The 19,034-nt window shown below is 32.3% G+C and overlaps 1 protein-coding gene across 8 annotated transcripts in view; it reads right to left on the bottom strand.

The window, feature by feature from the left end:
* LOC126695538 (two pore calcium channel protein 1A-like) overlaps positions 1-19,034 on the bottom strand; it is a 189,160-nt gene that overhangs the window by 58,005 nt on the left and 112,121 nt on the right. The window contains exons 10-24 of one of the 8 annotated variants that reach the window (XM_050392339.1): positions 18,895-18,956; positions 17,961-18,033; positions 14,898-14,963; positions 14,654-14,797; positions 12,272-12,329; positions 10,826-10,933; positions 10,515-10,578; positions 9,945-10,113; positions 9,451-9,515; positions 9,139-9,229; positions 8,121-8,207; positions 7,119-7,196; positions 5,770-5,807; positions 5,565-5,670; positions 4,924-5,353 (exon numbers count right to left, since the gene is read on the bottom strand). The exons of 1 other annotated variant lie outside the window; for it this stretch is intronic. In XM_050392339.1, coding sequence (XP_050248296.1) covers positions 5,586-5,670; positions 5,770-5,807; positions 7,119-7,196; positions 8,121-8,207; positions 9,139-9,229; positions 9,451-9,515; positions 9,945-10,113; positions 10,515-10,578; positions 10,826-10,933; positions 12,272-12,329; positions 14,654-14,797; positions 14,898-14,963; positions 17,961-18,033; positions 18,895-18,956 — 1,188 coding nt within the window. In that variant the 3' untranslated portion in view covers positions 4,924-5,353; positions 5,565-5,585. Of the gene's footprint in view, positions 1-4,923; positions 5,354-5,457; positions 5,671-5,769; positions 5,808-7,118; positions 7,197-8,120; positions 8,208-9,138; positions 9,230-9,450; positions 9,516-9,944; positions 10,114-10,514; positions 10,579-10,825; positions 10,934-12,271; positions 12,330-14,653; positions 14,798-14,897; positions 14,964-17,960; positions 18,034-18,894; positions 18,957-19,034 lie in introns of those variants that run through there. 6 more of the 8 variants (XR_007646047.1, XM_050392338.1, XM_050392342.1 and 3 more) reach the window with 6 other exon arrangements.

The raw sequence follows: 19,034 nt of genomic DNA, 5'->3' as shown, positions 1-19,034 counted from the left end.
GAATGTTTGCAGCCAACTAGCCTACTTCAGAAAACTATAGTATACTATAGATAATGTCACTTTATATGCATCTTGTTTTGCTATCCAATCAAAATAAAAGGATAAAATTTTGGATGGAGATAAAGACTAAATTATAATAATTATAAATTATAAAAATAAAAATAAAATCACACCACACCTTTAGTGTGATGGTCATTTTACAAGTTTAAGTGCTTGTGAGGTGTGGGAGATAAGGACCGAAATTCAAGTCTCCAGAAAAAAGCTTCACATACATAAACACTTAAATCAAATCAACTTGAACAAATTTTCAATATTTTAGGATTAATGCTTCTTCCTCTCATATCTTTTTTTTTTTTTTTTTTGAATCCTCTTCCTCTCATATATACTATCATAGATTTTATTATTGGGATCCAATATTATGTGCAAGAATGGTGTATTGTTCTTGGAAGGAATAATTACTCAAGCAACTTCAATACATGTGACCCCTACCTCTTGGACCAAACAGATTTGATTGAGTAATGCAAGATATGTTACAAATTTTACTTCATAAATTTTATAAATTGATGTGTTACCATTCACAAAAATTAATTAAAAATCTATTTATTATGTTGTTAAAATTGCAACAATAATGCTCATTGTCACATAAGTTTTTCAGTTTTTTTTATAGTAAAACTTGTAGTACCCTTTAAAATTCTCCAGTTCAAAATTCTTGATTTTAGTGGGATTAGAGAGTTGTCTACATGGATTGTAGGCAATAGGGCAAGTGGGCAGGAAATAATTGAGTAGACTAATTGGAATGGAAATTTTTTATACTTGATTTAAAATGCATATCTTCAAATTTGATCCAAAATCAACCTCTAGGACCCCCGGGTCTCCACTCTTCCACTATGATCACTTAGATACAAAAATAAATAAATAAATTGATATCAATTTAATTATTATCAGAAGCCCAAACAAAGAATATCTATTTGTTATTTGGGTTTGTCAAGCTTGAATTACAAACTCATATAGTCATTTGTATGATATATATGTATACACAAATACAAACTTAACAACCGTACGTGAAATCCCTAGTAGTCATTGACTGATCCACATTCATAAATTTTGACATACATAAATATATCCTAATTTGACTTCAATATATAAAGAAACACACATAGCATCCCCATCTTATTATTCTTATTCACCATATATAGCTCATGTATTGACCTAGCTAGCTAAGCTAATTTGTTGCTAGCAGGTTAGCTCAAACTTCTCAAACCACTTGAGGAATCCTAGAGCAGCATCTCTTGCCTTCAATGGTGGAGGTGTTTCTGGAGTGAGTGGCTCAAACTCAGCCTTCCATAATTCTCAAGTTTAAGTCAAAGGTGGAAGGTGATTCTGATATTAAACTTGAATTCAAACTTGCAATAATCTTGTTAAGGAGCTTTCGATAGTTATGATTTGGATACAATTCATATTCCTCTTCTTCTTCTTCTTTTCTTTTCTTTTCTTCTTCTTCTTCTTTTTTTTATTATTTTATTTTATTTTTTTTTAAGGAATTGATTTCGTACATGTCATCTTCCTATTATTAGAGGTTGAAACTTTTATAAGGCTCAAAATATATTTCAAGTCAAACTTTTTTCTTATTTTCTATATATAACTATTAGTAAGGGATAGATTATATTTTAAATTTACTTTTCCTCATTACTAAGAAAATTTTAAAAATATAAACATTAAATCAAACATAGAATTTAAGGCAAGTTCTGAAGCAACTTTCATTTGGGGACGAATAGGATATGAATAGGATATCAAGAATGCAAAAGGGAGTGTATAAGGTTATATATGAACTTAGTTGTTGTTTTAGTAGTATGGACTTGACTTGAGAAATAACTAGTTTATGATTTTTTTTTTTTTTTTTTTTTTTTTAAATTTAGTAAACATGTCAAGCTCAAGTTTAAGTCTAAGTTTAAACTTGACTATTACATGATCCAACCTCAAATCCAACAATGTATTCATCAATAAAGTTGTGAATATAAAGCTTGATTAAATTATATTACAACATTAATTATATGTTTAAATGAATAAATGTATAAAAATATACTTATATAGACATTTAATATATATATACACACACACATATATATATATATATATACTTGATATTAGATTTTTTAAGTTAGTAAGTAAATTCATAAATATCAAATTATTATTTGTAATTTATTAATAATATAAATAACCTATTTCATTTTTTATGAATCTAATTTTTTTTTTAATTCATACACAAAATCATTTTATTTACTTAATTCAATTAATATAATTTCAAGTATAGTTTATTTATTAATTACTAGTATAGTTTTGTGAAGTGGTTTTACTACATATGAAAAAAGAATATGGTAATCAAAATAGTTCATGAACAACTTTTAGTTAGTTCAACAAGAAAATGAACCAAAATTGCATATATAATCTAGTTTGTTAATGAGCTCGAGCAACTTCGCTTAGTTCTTTTAGAAAGAGTGACATAAAAACCAAGCTTGAGAAAGACATATATATTTATATATACCGGGGCCAAGCTTAAAAAGCATCAAACTTCCGGGGCTACCATCTCCTTGGATGTATTCAGCTCGGGCAAGCATTTTAGGATTTATTTTGCTGATAACTTCATTGTCTCTGTACATTTCCCTTGCCTTCTCGGCAGGGATGTCATGTTAAGCACCACTTACCTTTTCATGCTCCTCATCTCTCTCTCTCTCTCTCTCTCTCTCTCTCTCTCTCTCTCTCTCTCTCTCTCTCTCTCTCTCTCTCTCTCTCTCTCTCTCTCTCTCTCTCTCTCTGAGGTTTGTGTTGTTCTATGATGAGAATGGGATGGGATGGGGGTTTATATAAGGATAGATGACTAAGGGATGCTCTCTCCAAGTGGAGATTTAATAATTAAAAGTACCACTCAATGAAGCCACGTAACTCACTCCCTTTCTCTCTCAATTATATACTTCAACTATATAATCACTTGACTTTCTAAGTTGTTTTAACTTGTTCCCATAATGAGTAGTCATTAATAAGTTAAATAGATAGTAAAATTTACTTGAGATTTATTTTTTATATAAGTTTCGTTAACAAGTGTCTAAGTTGAAGATTAATAAATATTTAAATATGAGTTATAATGCACACTTTTCAAAAAATAAATTACACATGTTAATGATTCATTAGTTTACACGCATAAATTAATTATAGTTGTGTATTTTTTTTAAGGACAAAACTTAGGTACAGTACCTTAGGTACTGTTCGTTAGGTTTCCCTCTTAAGATTCAGTCATGTGGTTACTTAACTAAAAAATACATTTTCATTCCATGAGAAAAAATCCATATGGCAGAATTTTAAAAGAGAAACCTAAGGAACAGTACTTGTACCTAAGTCTTGCTCTTTTTTCAATATGTGTACAGTTTGACTTTATTTATTTTTAAAATGTATAAAAATATTATTTAATAAATCATTGAATGTATCTTAACCACTACCCTTAGGGAATTCATTAACAAAATCATTTTTATATTAAAAGACTCGACACATATGTACTAAACAAGAACAATGACATCTTGATTAAATTGTGTTACTCTATTATGATTTTTTTTAGGTTTTTTGTAAACTTTTAATGATTTTAGTGATATAGTATTACCCACCATTCACATATAGGGATTGTAAATTTCTAGATAGTTATATATATTGTTATCTTTACTTTTTAGTAGAAATAGACCTATTAAGAGTTCGAATTGCAAACAATTAGAAAATTAGGGTTTTGTTTAAGTCTAGTGTCCCGTGTACTAGATCCGATAGGACGCTACCATGTGTCCAGGAAGTGCCATGTGGCAACATCCCATCAAGTCCACTACACTAGACGCACTGGACCTAAACCTCTCTCCTAAAATTATAGGTTAAATTATTGTTATTGAAGCATCAAGATTTATTAGTTAAAGGCAAAGGTCAACATAATGTAGATTCTTGTAGCTAGTTATCCTAAGACGTTTTATTGATAAATCATGAGATCTAGGAGTTGGTGCCTATAGATTCTCTTAATCGTCCTACAAAATACGGATATGCAAAAAAGAAAATTTCAACAAATGGAGTCATTTCATTTCAAAAGTAGATGCTAACCTTCATATCTTAAAAAAAAATAATAATAAAATAAATAAATAAATAAATTGATGCTCCAAGCCTTGTGTGGTGTAGTGAACGTGAAGAGATTCCACTAGTTTACTAATAATTGACAATAATGCGTTGGCCCCTTCCAATTTGTATTGAATATATATATATATATATATATATATAGTATAAAAACGCCTCTAATCTCATGGTGTCGGTTTCCTCTAGTGGCTAAAAACAAAAAAAAGTAAAAATCATCTCGTAGAAGCTTTTGGAGAAGAAAAAAAAAAGATTCCTCTTTTAAATAATTTAAAAGAGAAAAGGAAGCCAAGTATATAAAATAGAATTTAGGAGTTTTTTATAAATAAAAAAAAACGATTTACATGCTAAATATGCTGCCCCAGCAGCTCAGCTCAAACCCGTGCCCTCCCCCTACTCCACCAAGCACTTAGTTCCTAGAGAGATCCCGACGCCAAATGAGGCAATGGTGGGCTCAGTTCTTATATAGCCAAAATATCGTATAATTGGAAAGGACAAAACTTATATGCAGTACCTTAGGTGCTGTTCTTTAGGTTCTGTTCTTAAGATTCAGCCACGTGGTTATTTAATTAAAAAATACACTTCCATCCTATGAGAATAATCACACATGACAAAATCTCAAGCGAAGTACTGTACCTAAGTCTTGCCCAATTGAAAATATTATCGCACCAGCTAGCTACAAGCTTTATAAGGCTCTCGTCATGGGTTTGACTTGATATAATAAACCATTAATTATTTTTAAAACCAAAATTATATAGCTCAGTTAGTGAATAATGGATCAAGCACAACATCTTTGAATATATAAGAAGTTGGATCATTTTCCAAAAAGTTAGACAGCCCACTTTATAATTTGCATTAAAATAAAATAAGATTAAGATGCTGGATAGCATAATATAGGCATACAAAAAAAGCTGTGGCATCCGCATATGGCATTATGTGAATTTCCTTTCCCTTTATTCTTTATAGGATTTTGAAGAACATAAGCTGTGTAGGCTAACAGAAATTAAGCTGCCTGCCAAAAAGGAGAACCTGGTACCAATGGCATGAAAAACAAAGCGTGTGTCTGCTGCTCACTATTTAAAGCAATTGCATGGTTCCTTCCGGGACGAGTCACTTGAAACAATTCTTTTGCTTTGCTAACCACTAAAGAGTAAAGGCTAAATACCCCAAAGCAATGGCAAAACAGCTTCAGAATTTTTCTCTATAGTTCACAAAGACATAAAATGATAACAGGTTAGCTATTGCAATGGAAAGCAAAAAATTGTCAAAAGTAGAGTTACAATGAGAAATTTGTGAAGTTCTAACTTGTAATTCACAATAGCAAATCCGATGGGAAAACAAAATGTCGCTTTTCAGTCTTATAAAGTGATCAAATCCTGGTAAAAAGATTTTGTGAGGTCTAGTTCAGTTACCACAAGTGGAATGAAGCAAATCTATGGGTTGGGGGGCTCTTTATTGAGCTCTGCACTCAACATATGATGAAGAAGGAGATCAACCCTCTGGCTCTGTGATTTTGTACTGCACCAAGCCAAAAGAACAAGACAAGGTAGCTGTTAACGTCCATTAATGGATGCAAATAGAGCTTTCCAAATCTTTAAACTAGTTCACCATACATACCCAACAGATCGTCGACGATCCTTTCTGCCTTGTACTTCCTAGATTGAAAAGGTAATAAAATAATTATATGATTTAAATATTTTCATAGAACTATAAGTATAAACTGGTGAGGGGATCAAAAACATTGGAGACTATGGTGACAAGAAAGAAAGACTACCACAAACAACACCCAGTTCAAAGCAAGAAAAACTCTAATTATGGTCAATAAGATTTCATTTCAAATATTGAGGGTTGGCGCAGCTTAAATGTATGATGGTAAAAAAATGTATTAAAAAAAAAAAAAAAAAAAAAAAAAACTCCTACTAACAACAACAGATGATTAGTTTAGGAAATTAATTCTAATGGAGGTGATAAGTTCTGTGGATAACAATAATGATTTATCTATTGCTAATAAAAAGCAAAGAAGCCATTACTCTACCAATTTTGTTTTGCAAAAATCTAGATATCAAGTAACTTTCAGAACATATATATGGCAATGCTGAGCAATGTGGGCAAATTTCCATCTTAATCATTTCTGAAGCCTAAATAGATAACCTAACATGGTCCTATTAACATCATTGAAGATTTGAGCAACATGCAAAACAACCTGACTTAGGAAATAACTGCAATTTCAATTTTAAAACTTTTGAATTGCCTGCATTATCTCTGTAGCATTGTCATACAAGTGATTAATAATCTGAATCAGTAGGAGGCAAATCAAGAGATATCTTGAGCTTGTATGCACTACAACCCATGCAACTTTTCAAAAAAATGTTCCTTTAAAATTGATTAGTTAGATAGTTAATGAAAGCCTGAAAATGACAAGTTAGATGCTAAAATCAAATCATGATGTGATATATTTTTTTCTTGAGTAGTGTCTTCATCTTAACCAATTATAGAACTTCACAACCCAGTAACATGATAATCAAACAATTTTCAAAATATATTTATAGGTAATTACAAAATAAACCCCAGAGCTTGGTATTAGCGTCAAATATATTTATAGGTAATTACAAAATAAACCCCAGAGCTTGGTATTAGCGTCAAACTAAACCTAAAAGTTTTGATTGCACTAATGACAACCCTATAATCTCAAGTGCAGTTTCCTTGAATTTCCAATATCTCTAGTTAATTAAACCTCAATGAAGATCTAGATTGCAACAATTTTGAAACTAAAGGGTGGATATTGATGGAATGAGAAACTCAAGAGTTAATTTGAAAATCACCCTAGAATTATAGGAGGATTTATGTAATTTTCTTAAGTTGAAGGGAAATCATATATCTGCATCATGCTCACATTTTCAAGAGATGGGCCTGGCTGCATAACTTTAATATTCTATTGTAATAATAAGTGCAGAACAGCTACCAACCTTATCCTGTTCTTCAAAATTTTCTGATGACTCGAGTTCCATTTCAGCAAAGAATGCCTCCAATACAAAAGCTACAATCTGAAATTACATGAAAAACAAACTCTAAAGTTAATCTTCATTTGTTTGGGTAATTAATACACAATTGTTTTAAAAAGAGGAACACATCATGTCAACAGGACATTATAAAGCAAACCTAAAGGAATACAATTCACAAAAATTGCAACCTAAAAGAAGTAGAATAAATAAACTCTACATTAGAACATGCTTCTAAAGCCCAATTCAAACTACAACTGCCTAAAAAATAATGATACCAGATCGATAACTGAGAGCTCAATATCATTAAAATGTATAATTGTTTCTTTCTCTCAAAATTACCCACATTAAGCAAAGCGGCATCTTTTCCAAGTAGAGCTTCTTCATTTACTAAACAAATAAATTTAAGATTAAGACAACAATGCCACAGCAGCAAAGGCTTCTCATATTCCAAATTCCTGATAAGAAAATCCTTAAAATGTTAAAAGTAAGTCATTCTCAACAACCCTGTATGGAGTCACATGTAAAATCTTTAGGATGGAATCAGGGCCCCTAACTTAGCCAAACCAAAACTGTTCTTTGTTATGGGCTGACCCTTGTGAAGTTACCATGTATGAATGCTTCATACATAAAGGTAATTACTGTCACTCTCTATATGAAATTTTAGCAAACAAAATTGTAATGTCATATTTCAACTTTGGTTTTAGTCAATTACTGAAAATCTATTTCTGCAGCATCTTATTCAAGAAACGAAGTTGCTCTCCCTCATAAATTGCAAAACAATCAAATGGCAGGCATTTTGCTTCTGCAACACATGGAGAAAGGGCCAATAAGCTGTAGCTCAAATGGCACCTCCTTCTCCTGTAGTGGGTTCAGACCACACTAAGTGCTTGTGTAACTTATTAATTTTAAAAAACGTATAGGCAACATGGTTGGAATAAAAATGGAGCAAAAGTTAATAAAACTTACCAAATTTAAAAGCAGTAACACAGTTATTAAGTAGAAGCTGACAAAGTAAGTGAGGCTCCAAGCAGTTCCTGTTAATTCCTTGTAGCTCTGAAATGATGAATGGCAATTAAAAGAATGACACAAAGTGTAGGTCACAATTATAGTTCAATTTTAACTAATTGAACCATAAAAGTAATAACATAGGATTAACGAAGAACTGCTGATAACAACTTAAATATGCCTGAACCTCTTCTATAGTCCAAATATTAGTTGTATGCACTACATGCGGTTTACTGACATTTTAAACGAACAGATATTCTGTAGGGTGGAAAACAAAAGCTTTAGTGCAAAGCTAGTAACTCTACTGAACCAAAAAAGGATTAAAGCCTTGATGCTGGGACAGACACAATGACGTGGATCATACCAAGTAACTTGAACACTTTGAAGGAGAGAGAATTCATGTCAGATACAACACTTTCCCATCATGGCAGGACATGCATGAACAGAAATGTGCCCAAGAATATGGTTGCATCTCTGTGACTCATAAGAACCAATTGTCTGATTGGGTTTGGGTTGTGACAGGTCCCACAAGATCAGTTCTTTTACGTGGGAGTTTCTCCAAACCATCCACTAGGTGGAGCCTAAATAAAATCCACAGGTCCCATGTGGGATCAAAATGCATGGATTGTCTAGATCCATGCAATCTTTGCGATGCATTACAGATCTAGTGGTTGTAGTTTGCAGATTTTCAATTTGTATTTCAGGTAGGTTCAGAGTAGCCAACCCATTAACAGCTCCCTCATAAAGAACCCCAAATCTTCTGTCAACATGGAGGTATAGTCAAGAAAGCCTAGCTTCTCATAATCACATTTCAAATAAAAAAGAGAGAAAAAAAAAAGGGAAAATCCCAACAAGCATTCCATGAGGACATAAATCATAAAAGAATAGCCAAACAGACAGTATCATTCACCATGTAGAGAAAGATGATCATTCAGGATAATATAATTCAACAAAATTACAAATAAAACAGTAGTTATACCTGCATCCATTCATGCCAGTTTCCCAAGACCAGTATATTGAAAAGTGTCACCATCCCATTCGGATAGTCATTGAAATTGAAAAGTAAATAGCTGATTTTGTTAAGAAAATTGTCTGAAGAAATTGACATTTGTTGCAATTAAATCTTTGCAGAAGCAATAAACAATTTACAAAATGATTGAATATTAATATCTAATACAATTTTCCTATAATAGCCTTTTATTATCAATATAAAACAGAAAGATATCACAGTCATGCCATGGCTGGATAAAATGAAACCTTAGAAAATAGTTTATTAATGAATAAAGGATACTCATCATTTGAAAGATCAGTCCCATCCAAACTGGCATTTCCAGCATTGACAATCCCACCAAAGATCTAAAAATTAGAAGAAAAGAAATTGGAGAATGCTTTAACAGTAACATAAATGGCGAAATATTCAATATTATACATGGATATGGCTATCAGATGTCTAAAAGACATGCTGTATCAAATAATGACCTATAAATTAGAATTATCAACCTTCAAAATGTGACTGATGGAACTTTTGAAACTAGGTCTAAATCAATTAGGTATAAAATTGACCACCCACACTATATATTAAATTTTAAATCTGTGAAGACACATAACAGAAACTTGAGTTTTTCCAAACATATGCTGAAGAAAATTGTGTAAGTACAGGTTAGACATTTTCCACGTACTTCCATTTAATATAATAGGGAAGCACGGATTGGTGAAGAAAGAAGAAGAGCATCTTTATATTAGTCAATTACTCTCTTTGAAAGCAAGCAGGAGAAAAGAATTTACCTGTACACCAAGAGAGCAATAAATACATAGGACACAAAATATGGTTCCAAGGTATGGCATCAAACTTGGTATAAGGGTTATGAAAGTGGCAATGAAGGCACGGTAACGCTTGACGTACATCAGCAGCCTTATCAATCTTAACATTCTTATGAGGAGAAGGTAGCGAATCCTGTTAACATTAACAAAGGAGAAATAATTGTAGATGAGGAAGTGCTTTAAAAGCTATGATAAACCATAAAATTCCTGTATCAAATTTATCAGCTTAATGTTCTGTGGACTTCAAAGGAAACACAGGTCTGTGGTATGATCATTGGTATTTTCCTATAAGAAACTTGTAAATATCATTAAGAAGTGTCCTACATTGAGAGCAATTTGATGAAGTCAATGGGGAGGTCATGTAAAGATCATCCAAAAAATTGTCATCATGCCTAGACTAAGAAACTTATATTCTTCAAAGATTTTCATATTATGTAAAAACTCAATAGCAAAGAGTTAGGACAAACACAGTGAGGTAAAATGACGAACTCTCATGTAAAGAAGAAAAATATTTTTAAGAAAAATATTCCCTACCATTCGCCATTGGAAAGGAAAGTAAGTCCTTGAGGGGCCACAAAAGTCAAGGTTTCTCCAATAACTGTAGACATAAGAATCATCAATCAATAGTAATATAAATGGAACAGAGAATAACACAAACCAAAGAAGTAAATGATGTTTATTCCATATAATAATCAAAAGGGCCAATTAGCAATAGCAAAAGTTGTTTCTATAGCCAATTCCATTTATCGAATTTAGCAATATTGTTATGATGCCTATAAGATTGATTTGTAAAGAAATTGCAATAAATAGTACTACAAAGGGATGTTATTTTCCAATCTGATTACCTATTATCCAAGTGATCATAAAATCAAAGCGGTTTTGACCATCCCTCCAATAATTCTCAAATCCAAATGAATATATTTTTAAAGCCATTTCCAGCACATATATCCATCCTGTGGGATAAAAAGACAAAATAAGAAAAAGAAGAAGAAAAAGCCACCTATTAATTTCAGAAACAGAAACTAAGATTAGTCTATATAGCACACATAATTTGGAGTAATGAGACCAAACAGGTAATAAAGAGCAAGTTAATAAGTACAACATTTCTAAAGGAGTACCAACACTGAAAACTCTCAAAGCAGAAAACAAACTTCTAGCCCAAGTCAGAACATGTATAGTAGTTACTTTTTCACTTGCCATCACTACCGAAGACTGTTACCCAAGATTATCAAGTATTTCCTGTTAAGCGAGCATGCATCAATAAGTCTAATAGTCAGTCTAGCAGCAATAGAGACTGCAAACACTGCCATCAATAAGTTTAGCTATTATTTAGAATGCTCCTTTGCCTGAGCATGTGTGTGCGTGTTGATGATGCGGGAACCACAAGCAACAATTTATTTTGTTTTAGTTTTATTTCTTTTTAGAAATTAATTAAAATTTTATTTTATTTAGGCCCCAGAACTCAATTAGGTTAATTAGTATTTTTATTTAAATCTTAGTGTACTTCTATCATTCAATAAGTAGGGTCTCCTATGCTAATTAGAATTAGGATGTAGTATTCCTATATAAGCAAACTATTGTACTCCTTTCAAGGAGATGCGATTTCAATGAATGAAAGTTTCTTTTGGTTTTTTGTTTGGTGCAGACTCCTAGTGGTTTTTTTTCTCACATGGTGCTGACTCCAAGCAAGCCTAGGAGCTGATTCCTAGGTTCCTATCCTTTATTTTAATTTTATTGTTCCGAAGTTCTGGCTTGTCATGCTTCAGTGTGTTTCTCATCTAGCATTCATATGTTGCACTTTCCCTCACATGTGATCTAAAAGACCCTAAGCATAGCCTTGGTTCAAATATAATACACTTATGCTTCCGGCTTGTGCCTAAAAAGGTATCAACATTCAGGAAGGCCATCAATATTGGTTCCAAACATCAATGCTGATGGTTAGAACTGAATTGACCATCTCAATCATTGAATATATACATAGTTATGATGGATCATTTCAAGCTCTCATCACTGACATAACTACCAAGGTCACTAACTGCCTTTTTAATATATTAATCCACTAAGCTAATTGTAACAACGAAAATCCTTTAATGGACAATTTTAGCAGCCAACCATGAATAGTGGCTGAAAAATCTATGTTGTCTTAACTTTCTGAATCTACAGATATGCAAATGCTAGACTTGCATCAACTCAGAAGCTCACCATAAACATCTTTAGACTATAGATTGTTAGTTTAGCAATAATTCACACATGTACATATGAAGATAAGTTGATCCTCAGCAAGCGCTTACCAAAGACAAACTCTACATTTTGCCACACCTTTTGAGCAGAATTATTTTCTATATCAAGCTGCAACAAAATAAGCGTTCCACATTAGCATGATTTATAAATGTCAGGATAAAGATACATGAGCCACTTGCCAATTAATTGTTCTGGATCCAATAATCAAGAAACCAAAAGCACAACTCTATTACAAAAACAACTCTATTAATAGTTTGGAGTGCCATTGAGTATCAAAGTGTTCAAGAAATGAATTTAAATATTTGATTCTTGGTTCTGTCAGATTTTTTGTTTTGACTTGCAAGAAGGTCAAAGAGTATCTCCATTAATGGAGCATTGATTAGACAGGCTTCCTCAGTATTTTCTAAGAACGTTAGAGGGAAATATTACTTTTCATTTAATGCCAAAAGATTCATATTAATGGGCTCTCTCTCTCCGTCTCCCTCTCAACATTGATTAGAAAGGTTTCCTCACTCCTTTCTGAGAATGTTAGGGAAATATTACTTTCCTTTTAATGCCAAAATATCCCTATTAATGACCTCATCTCTCACTTTAGTAAGTGTGCTAGAGCCTTTCATCATCCTAAAGAATGGACATTGGTATTATAGTTTGAAACCAAATAGACCAGGTATCAGACGGTAGACGTATCATCAATTTTCTTATTCTAAAACCTAACTGAAAATGATGACATGTAAAGAGTAGTGGAAATGGCTGTTCTTAAGGTAAATAAATCTGGAACACTAACATCATTCAGGATGTTGACCCAGAATCAATTGACAAAAATGACTGGTAGAATATTTCTGACATCATATGTGCAATTAGCACTTAACTAGGTGCCTTTGTTAGTTAACATGTAAAAGCATTCCTCTTCTAAGACTCGATTGTTGTGGGGTCTGGGATTTAATCATTCAACAGTGACACATCCACAGCTGACAAAATATGGGAAAAAGAATTACCCAGCACTGTAATCATGGGCAACTCAAGCTGCAAACTCGTTGCAATCTAGGCCAAAAAAGGAGTACAATTTAAAGGACGCTTCAGCTGAAAATGGCATGATCAGTACTTGATGTCATGACGCTTACAACTTGTTTATTAATTTGTAGAAACAAGTAAAAATTCACCAACTATCCTAGGAATATGGAGAATTATGAGGATGTAATACAATTTTTCCAAGAAACTTGCAAATTATTATCATCATCATCATCATTTACTTCTTGTTAACAACCTTAGTACATTATTACACATTTACCCCTTATTATGGGTATGTTTGGTAGATTGTAATAGACACTGTAATGTAATAATTATTCTTATGGTTTATCTATTCTATAGTTTAGTTATGTTTTTATTACAAAGAATAGTCATTCTTTATGAATGACTATTTTTTAAAAAGAGGAATAACTTTCATCTCTAAACGGGTTGTAATAGTTTTTCCTTAGTAGGTGACTAGGTGTAATAATTTCTAAAATTAATATATTTATAAATATAAAAACTTTCCATATACACATAATAATTACATAAATAAAAAATAATAAAAAAATAACCTCTCTCAAATTTAAAAATTATTCCTTTTTAGGAAAAATAATTGAATAACTAAGATATTTCCTAATGTTACAACTTACAATCAAATATATGAATTTGTTTAGTTATTTTATTACAACATCTTTTATTTCTAGTAATAAAGATTATCATCATTGTTGTAACTCCATTTAGTGTGCGAAATGTGCCCTATGTAAACACTACTCATAGCAATCATCATCCTCATTATTATCTCATTATCTTTAGTATCTACGGTTATTTTGCCAGTATAAAACCCTAAAACAAAGAATAATATACATACTCAAAATAATAAATTCACAGAGACGTGTTAACACTCTATGTCCATAATAAAATTGACAGTTGCATCTGTCTCAAAAAATTGTAAATTCCTCTTTCCCATTTGGGCAGTTAATAAAGATCCCCGAAAGCTGCTGCCTGTTGAAAATGTTCTCAATTCCATTTGCATGGAATAATTAAAAGGGGTCCCCTCAGGTATGGGGTAGGGGAAGGGGGCTGGGAAAGCCAATCAAGAACCAAATGACAAACACCACAAAAAAATAATTATGACCATTTGAATTCTATTTCATTTGAAACATGCAGTGATGGAAAAATAAATTATTTTTACACCACAATGATGAACTTTGACAACAAATAGCATCTAGAAATTACATCCTTATTGAGTGAATGCAAGTTTATTCATAAGCACTAAGATCATACCACTAAAGGCATCAAACAAGAATACTAAAGCAAACTTTAATTCATAAATATCAAATAAATCCAAGGCAATGAACCCTATATGTTGACCATGCCATGGTGGCAAATGTAAAGCACCAGTTCTATTAAAATAGAGGTCATACCGTTGTTTCCACAATAACAGCAAACAGATTCAGTATGAGAATGAAGGATATAATATATCCAAATCTAGGACTTCGCACAAAGCCTTTCAACTTTTTAGAGCAGAGTGAATTGTAGACTGATGGAAAATATTCAAAGCAAGATTCCTGCAACCAAAATACATAGTATCAAAGATGCAATATAAAGCTCTTTGTCACTCAAAAAGAAGCTTACTGATGTTTCAGATCTAGGGCATTTCAGACTTACACACTCTTCCTTCTGGAATTTTAGAGCAATGGCATTGCAAAGGTCAGAAAATTCATTTAGGTTGATCTACAAGTCAAAAGATGAAGTTCAGCAAACAAATCAGAAAAATACACATACAACAAATGATAGTAACCATAACATTTTTCTTCTACAATGTCCATCTCTAGTAAAAAAACAGTTTAAAATACAAGGAAAAGAAAAACCAAATTTTGTTGTTCTTTCATATTATTAGGTTGCACTACTTGTAATCCTGTTGACCAAAAATAATCTGTTTACCACTTGTAATGATTTGCATTCTAGAATTGTTGTTGTTGAAAGATAAATAATGTGAGAACATTGAATCTCAAGCAAAGGCAAAAAGGGTCATGCAGTGGTAAGCAAATGGTAGACTTGTGTGAATGATGAAGCAGGTTGAGTTATCACACTATTTTCTTTACCCTTCCAGCACAACTAGAAGATCAAAATTTAATAGTAGGGTGTCAAAATTTTATTTTATTGAAGCCTCTATGTTAGGAAGGAAGAACAGTGAATAAAGCAAACAGAAAGAAAGAAAGATTAGTAGATAACTAGTTTTCATGTTTTGTAGTTGGGGAAAAAAAGAATGAATAAGTTTCACCTATCCCCACTATGTATCATCCAATAGATCCAAAATTCAGGAAGAGATCGAGGATCACAGTAGGATCCTATCTGATCTCTGTTAACACAGACTCAGATTACCTTACTCAAACAAAAGGATAATTCTTCAGAATTAAATATTCCTTTTGGATTTATTATGGGGAGGCCAAATAATGAGATGAACACAAAGGGTCTTTGCAATTTCACCAATTTATCTGCATCATATATCAAAAAAATTAAAAATTAATACAAGGGTATAATTAGGGGTGTTCACCAAACCACATAAACCATACAAACCGCAAAAACCGCCGCAAAATAGCATAACCGCACCACACCGCATGTAACAATACACTGCACCGCACCGCACCACAGGGTGCAGTGCGGTTTGCAATTTTATAATAAGAAAACCGCACAAACCGCAATGCACCCTCTCTATATATTAATATATTTTATTTATTTTTAATATTAAATATATTGTTAATAGTTTAATAACCTTAGTTTTCAAAAAAAAAAAAAGTTTGATAACCCTAGCAAGTGTTGACTAGAAAAGTCAATCCAAAATAAAGAAAAACTAGCTAAATAATTTAAAACTTGGCCAAAAAAAGGGAAAAATTAGTTTTGGGATGGGTAGGAAATGCCCAAAATTTGAAAAATATACCAACTTCAAATCTCATCTTATATATAGCACCGCACATGTGACTGCAAAAATGAGGTACGGTGCGGTTATGATTATGGTTAAACTCTAAACCGCACCACACCACACCGCACCACACATGTAACCGCAAAAATAAGGTGCGGTGCAGTTATGATTTTAGCTAAACCGCACCGCAAAGTGCGGTGCTAAAAATGGCCCAAAACCGCACCGCACCGCACTGCGAACACCCCTAGGTATAATAATAATTAAAATTCTCTTTCTTCCTTATAATAATTCTCTTCTAACAATCAAGGGCAAGTTTCATCCTTCTTCCAGGCTTCCATCCCCAATACCAGACAAGGGAAAGTGACATCTCTGTCTCTAACTTTTTCCTTACACATTTTAATCCTTATTACAAAATAGAAAAATTTAGGTCCTACCACTAATCAGTAATCAGAAAAGGCTAGAGATCAATACATATAGCAAAGTGTTAATTCTCGATGTCTAGGGTCTAGGCAAGAATGGATAATGAAACTCTATCATAAGGTTAGAACGTATTTAAGGATCACCTTTTTTTTACTTATTTGGATGTCTAGGCAACTAATAATTTTAATAAAAGAATTTGATATGGTTACTAAGCACTAAAAATAAACAAAGTTCCTAAAAGGGGGTGGGTTTGGGGGTGGGGGGGGGGGTGGATATGCCCCCAGCATTTAGGTTTTTGAGCATAAGGTGCATTAATATTTAGATGCAAAATATTGTCTAGGAACCAACAGTAAAAACAACAGAATACAAAATTAAACCAAAAAAAGTAAATCTCACATTCTCTATCCCTATTATATTATAAAATAAAAATGATCTAAAATAATAACTCGAGCAAAATACATTTGTCCCAAAAGTAGACAATGCAAGAAAGACTACAATGGGTTATGGAAGTTGGTTCTCAAAATTGAAGTCTAGGCCATGCATACTTCCCAAAAAGGTTATCAAAATTGAGATATCATAGCAAATCTAAAACGTAAAAAATGCAACGGATTAAAGAAAACCTAGGCATGGAAGAGCAATACTCACCACAGTGGTAACGGTCAAGCAATCGTGTACTAGAAGAGAGAGAGAGTGGCAAAGCAACAAATCAGACAGATAATGAAAAGATAGGAGGGCGAATGTGTAAGATGAAAAAGTTATACTTTGGATAGTCAGAGAATATTAAATGGGGTATCATTGTCACTTCTGTAAAAAAAAGTTTCCTTTTTTTCTTACTTATCCAAAAAAAAAAAAAAAAAAGATAACTATCCTTTTCTTGGGAATGTGATTACCCACATTTTTTCAAGTAAATCCATATTCCTATAGAAGTGGGGTTTTATGGGGATACAAATTCCCTTGAGCTATTTGCATTCCAATAAGGAATCTTGAAAGATGACCCAAACCAAATGCCATCCTACTATATATTTCTAGATATGGGAGGCAAGGATGTTATCTTGCCTAAAATGGAAACAAAATCTGCTTGTTATGAAATACAAGAAGCACTCTACAACCAAAGTGTATTCTTCCTTATATTCATAAAAATTACAAACTAAATATCAAAGTCTTATGTGCATTATTAGGTGCTGTATACATTTGCTAGCAAACATATCCATGACACCAAAAACAAAAATGATTAAATTTAGCAAAATGACTAAATGAAATTTTTTTACACCAATGATGGATTGTTCAAACAAATGACAAAGAAAAGTTTTGAACACTAATAAAAAATAAAAATAAATATCACTAGAATTTAGTTTAGTCTAACCAAGAGCTTAAGTAAATGGACATACCTTGAAATCATGACTATCATCCAGCTCATCAAATATCAACTCAAATTCTTCTCTTGATATTTCTGGCAAAGTCCTACAAAAAATATATATAAGACATCCATCAAGATTCACAAAATCAACATCACAAGTGATGTGGCACAAACCAGAACGATGCAACGACAAAAGTAAATAAATAGAAACATAAAGATAGAGAAACTATTAGTCAGCACCTAGACTTTCTAGTAATCAGCACCTAGCATGAGAAAACTTCTAGACTCAGCACCTAAGGTTGGTTGGAGTCAGCACTTAGGGTTGGCTAGAGTCAGCATTTAGGGTTGGCTAGAGTCGGCACTAGACCATTGGGATGATTTCAACTGAAATTTTGTTCATCAAAATAATCCTCCTCAAAAAGATTCCAACACCATGTTATATAGACTACTAAAGTCTAACTAACATAGGTAACCTTGATTGACTTATTACGAAAATACCCAAGGACAGTATAGTAGATTCCAAAGAACTTATGGTTCCCACCTGCAGCAATTTTAAAAACATTGAATTAACATACTATATATTTTCCTGCCCACAGCCAGACTTTTTGGGTTATCTACTTTCTACTGGCATGCAATGTTCACACATCCCTCTAGTAAAAGATGAAAGAAAGAAGTTCCGAGCAGAAGAGATACAACACAAAGTGAAAAAATATTATCAAAAAGTCAAAACCAGACGTCTGTATAAAATTCCATTGCCCCATATGCTTTTTAGGGTGTCATTGTATCCCGAAACCTTTTTTTTTATTTATTTAAGAGAGAAGGCTATTTTGCGTAGGGCCATGTTCAGTGACACGGAGCCTTTCATTTCTTCCTATTAACCAATAGAATTTCAGAAAACATTCAACAATGTACGATAAAAGAAAATAACTAGTAAATCATGCTAAAGATAGTGGTGCCATTAATACCTGTACTTATTCAGTTCCTCAAACAGTCGAATGCATTGCTCTTTATCAAGAAATCCATGATTCTGTTAAAGCACAAAAATGGGGCAAAAAAATAAATAAAAATGTAACGTCAACAATAACAAATGCAACTATATTTAAAT

The sequence above is a fragment of the Quercus robur genome, chromosome 8, assembly GCF_932294415.1.
Source record: "Quercus robur chromosome 8, dhQueRobu3.1, whole genome shotgun sequence".
In the NCBI taxonomy this organism is placed as follows: domain Eukaryota; kingdom Viridiplantae; phylum Streptophyta; class Magnoliopsida; order Fagales; family Fagaceae; genus Quercus; species Quercus robur.
This window is presented reverse-complemented; position numbering and strand designations above follow the sequence as displayed.